General features: G+C 37.8%; 1 protein-coding gene across 2 annotated transcripts in view; it reads right to left on the minus strand.

Annotated features, from left to right (window-relative positions):
• LOC106876275 (receptor-type guanylate cyclase Gyc76C) overlaps positions 1–5,000 on the minus strand; it is a 484,891-nt gene that overhangs the window by 55,855 nt on the left and 424,036 nt on the right. For both annotated transcript variants that reach the window (XM_089339543.1, XM_089339544.1), the window contains exon 15: positions 4,731–4,902. In XM_089339543.1, coding sequence (XP_089195669.1) covers positions 4,731–4,902 — 172 coding nt within the window. The remainder of the gene's footprint in view (positions 1–4,730; positions 4,903–5,000) is intronic.

The following is a 5,000-nucleotide window of genomic DNA, read 5'->3' on the forward strand; positions in this document are numbered from 1 at the left end:
TCGTCGTTGTAACCGACGAATAAACAAAACATACATTAAGTATGTGGTCGATAATGTTTACATCAGTAACGCTGCTTTTAATTCATTATCTATGTATATATATATTATATATATATATATATATATATATATATATATATATACATATATATGTTCACGTTCGATAAGTTTCTAGACGTTTTCCATCGTCTGCGGCTATTGTAGAAAGCACATGCCCAAACTGCCTTACGGTGGGACTGAACCCAAAACCATGTGATTGCGAAACGAACTTCTTGATGCCTACGCCTATATATATATATATATATATTCTATTACTTGTTTCAGTCATTTGACTGTGGCCATGTTGGAGCACCGCTTTGAGTCGAACAAGTCGAGCCCGAGAGTTAATCTTTGTAGGTCTAGTACTTATTTTAATGAAATTTTTTGCCGAACCGCTAGGTTATGAGAGCAAACACACATATTTTATATATATATACGACGGACTTCTTTCAGTTTCCGTCTACCAAATCCACTCACAACGTTTTGGTCGGCCCGTGGCTATAGTAGAAGGCAATTGCCAAAGGTGCTATGCAGTAGACTGAACCCAGAACCATGTAGTTGGGAAGCACGCTTCTTACCGCACAGCCACTCCTGCACCCATATATACACACACACACACACGCACACACACACACACATACACACACACACACACACACGCGCGCGCACACACACACACACAAACACGCACACACATACACACACACACACACACACACACACACACATATTCACACATACATACATACGCACACACATTTATATATCATGTCTTGGGAGGTTTGCCAGAAATATGAGTAAGTACTTCCGGTTTACTTGTTTCTTACTGTTAAAAGACTGGTTGAAGAAAGATACACTGTTAAGAAAAAAAAAAATCAATTGTCCAGGAAGATAAAGATATTTTAGATTGTGAGAGGGGTATTATTGATTAATGAATAAAGGGAGCGCTGGTGGGGGGGGGGAGAAAGACGAGGAGGAGTATCAAGTTATAGGAAAATGGACGAATCAAAATACAAATGTTGCCTATTTTCATATGTATATTCGACAAGTGTGGAGGCGCAATGGCCCAGTGGTTAGGGCAGCGGACTCGCAGTCATAGGATCGCGGTTTCGATTCCCAGACCGGGCGTTGTGAGTGTTTATTGAGCAAAAACACCTACAAGCTCCACGAGGCTCCGGCAGGGGATGGTGGCGAACCCTGCTGTACCCTTTCACCACAACTTTCTCTCACTCTTACTTCCTGTTTCTGTTGTGCCTGTAATTCAAAGAGTCGGCCTTGTCACACTATGTCATGCTGAATATCCCCGAGAACTACGTTAAGGGTACACGTGTCTGTGGAGTGCTCAGCCACTTGCACGTTAATTTCACGAGCAGGCTGTTCCGTTGATCGGATCAACTGGAACCCTCGTCGTCGTAAGCGACGAAGTGCCAACAACAACAACAATTCGACAAGTGTATAATGGTTGGAATAGTAAAATGAATGTAAAATTCATATTAACAAATAGCCTAAATTAAAGAATTATGAATATTACAGTTTCCTGTAAATTTATAAATTTAAGAAAACAGATCTGATATTAAATTAATGCAAGGCAGCGAACTGACAGAGTCGTAAGGCCGCTGGGGAAATTTTTAGCGGCATTTCGTCCGTCGTTATATTCTGAGTTCAAATTTCGCCGAGGTCGATTTTTGCCTTTCATCCCGTCGGAGTCGATAAAAAAAGGAACCAGTCGATATAATCGTCTTAATTCCTCTCCTGGACTTGCTGGCCTTGTGTCAAAGTTTGAAACCAATATTAAATTAAGGCAATGAAGAGAATTTAGAGTGTGGTATAAAATACCATGTTGCGTTGTGAATACCACTATGCCTTTCGCCCGGCGTGCTAACGTTTCTGCCACCTCGTCGCCTTAAATTAAGCAAATAATTAAATGAGTAATATGTATACGTGTACTAGTGTAAATTTAGTGCGGATTATTATAAGTGGTCCCAGACAATTAGTATCCGGAAAGTCAGTGCTGCATTATTATTTTGAGATTTTCTAGTGTGAGTAGATTTAGCGAGCTCTATCGGTTCAATATCTATAAACAGTCAAATAACCGCCGTCTGTCAAAATCAATACTGTACGGGCCAAGGGAGATAATTATCCATATAGCTCCGACATTGGATGTCAGACAAAGGTTAGAGTTAATGACTTTAGGAGACGAAGCGAAACAATGATTAATAATTAGTAATTTAATAATGAATTTGAAATGAATGAACGAAAGTAGAGCAAAAGGAAAAGAAGAACAAGGACAGTGAAATCTATGTTTTTTTTTTGTTTTAAATATAAACGCACGCTCATATAAACTGTGAATTCTTATATACATATCTTCGTACACAATTTACTATAAACACTGAATGCATTAATTCCAAATAATGGTGATGTTGTTCTCGTCAGTCAGCTTACAGGAATTTGTCTATTTATTTGGATGTGCCTTATATGGTAGTTCTAATATCATTTCATGTAGTTTATAAGTGCAGTATGTATTCATACTTAGCACACACGTAAACACACACACATACATACATACATACATACACACAAGTAAGTACAAGGTGGACAAAATAGTACTCGAATACCAAAGATAGAGTAATATGCTTGATCACAACTGACCGACGAGCGAAAACGTGAAACTCTGAGTTACAGTTTTGTGACGTTTTGGGAGCTTTAACACAAAGAAAGTATATATATATGTATATATATATATTTCGTTTTTGGATTTGGTTTGCAAGATTTTTTATGTGATTTCGTGTGTTGAAGCATATTCTGTTGTGTCTGGGGAGAGTCATTTTCTTATTGTGCCTTAAAATTTAACACACTCACCGGTAAAATTTCCACTTATTTCTTATTTTTATTTTCCTAAAATTTTCATTGCGTCTTGCAACCTTATTAATAGTCTTGACTCTCGAGAGACTAAGAATAATAAATTTGTCCTCTACAAAAGTATAGATACTTTTGTAGAGGACAAATTTATTATTCTTAAACAAGAATATTGGGGACAGTGACTTCCAGCTTAATTGGTTCAAACTTCGAAGTCACTATCAACAACATTCTTCTTTAACAGTAATAAATTTGTACTCCACAAAAGAATTGTGCAACCTTTCAGATTAACGTTAAATTGTCTTTAATCACAACTGAACATAAGAACGCACACACACACACACACACACACACACACGTATTCGTGTATGTATGTATGTATGTATGTATGTATGTATGTATGTAGGTTGGTAGGTATGATGGTATGTAGGTAGGCAGACGTAAATAAAGGCCTTGTGACGCACTTCAAGATATTCATCCACCTACACATTAATTCAAGGTGAGGTAACTCAGTCGATCGAAGGCACCTTACGCTTTCAGGAAAAAAAAAGTACATAAAGAAATTAACTAATAGAATGAATTGGTTTTATTTTGCCCGTATCATAATTGTATTACACGCAAGCACACACAGACACGCACACACAGACACGCACACACAGAGACAGATACATGAATGTATTTAAGAATATGAGTTTTCTGTATAGTTTATCATCACTATAATGGTGTTGACGGTGTTGATGTTGTTGTTGTTGTTGTTGTTAATGATGATGATGATGATGATGATGACGACGACGATGTGGATGGTGATGATGGCGGTAGTCACCTCCAACATGAGGATGAGTGTGACCACCAACAACTCCACCACAACAATAACAACAACTGTTACTGCCACCACCAACCGCATCGTTGCCAACACCACCACCACCACCACCACCATCATTAAACAACAACAACAAAGACAACAACAACAACAAAAACCCCATGGTTTCCCTAAAATATGTACAAAACTGCTTCAGTCCACAAAAGTTCCTTTCTACAAATATGTATGACGACAGAGAAATGTAAAATATGGAAGTTTTATATTTGATGATTATGTTTTTGTATTCTTATAGAATATTCCCAGTTGGAAACAGTTCCATTGAAGATAGGGACAATTTCTTGGAATGTTTTGTTCCGTCTGTTTCCCATCTGTCTGCAAATATGTCCTTTGTATAATGGCCATTGATGTCATGTCTATTGATTTTTATAAACGTCACGTTGCAAATAATATTGGTTATACTTGTGTACAACAGCAAAAATAGATTTACAATATATATTATGATATAAATAGATAAATAAATAAATGAATGAAAGGCTGCACAGTGGAACCGTAAAGTAATTTATGTGGGAAAAGAAAAGAATAACAAGAAAATCACACAAATTGACGCGCTGCTCTATCCCTCATCAGTTGTCGGTCAAATATCGTCACAATTTCGACACCTTACAGTGTATAATACTTACTTGCTGTGCCCCATCGGCTTTAGGGCGTTGCAATCACGAACGCAAGATCTTGGTTTTCGATTCACAGACCGGCGGTGCGTTGTATTTATGAGCAAGACCCTTCATTTCTCGTAACTCTACGGCACTCAGTTATAAATAGCTAACTTTACGACGGAATGGAGTTCCGTCCAGGGGGAATGTTGGCTAGCCTGTCTGTGTGCCTGCCTATTGAGCTGAGTGGCAGCCTTAGAAAACTACAACAATGTGAGGTAGCGCATTGTAATCAGCGGTGTATAACAACATTCGATTGTCTGTTCGACATAGTAATAATATGGCAATATATATATAATACTTACGTGCCGTGTCTCATCGGCTTCAACATGCGCCAAACACTGCGGAAATCAGGCCTCATTTCCGGATATTCGCTCCAGCAGATTTTCATACAATCAATTAGATACGGGTCACAGTTTAATACGTCTACATTAGGACGGATTGGTTCGTGGTTTTTCTCTATACGTTCAATTATTTCTGAAAAAACAAACAACAACAATAACAACAAGAATAATCAATGCCCGAAGAACATTATTACCAAACAAATAAAAATTTACTAAAATCCATTCTGTAGC

Source organism: Octopus bimaculoides, chromosome 22 (assembly GCF_046866305.1).
Source record: "Octopus bimaculoides isolate indiv1 chromosome 22, ASM4686630v1, whole genome shotgun sequence".
Taxonomy (NCBI): domain Eukaryota; kingdom Metazoa; phylum Mollusca; class Cephalopoda; order Octopoda; family Octopodidae; genus Octopus; species Octopus bimaculoides.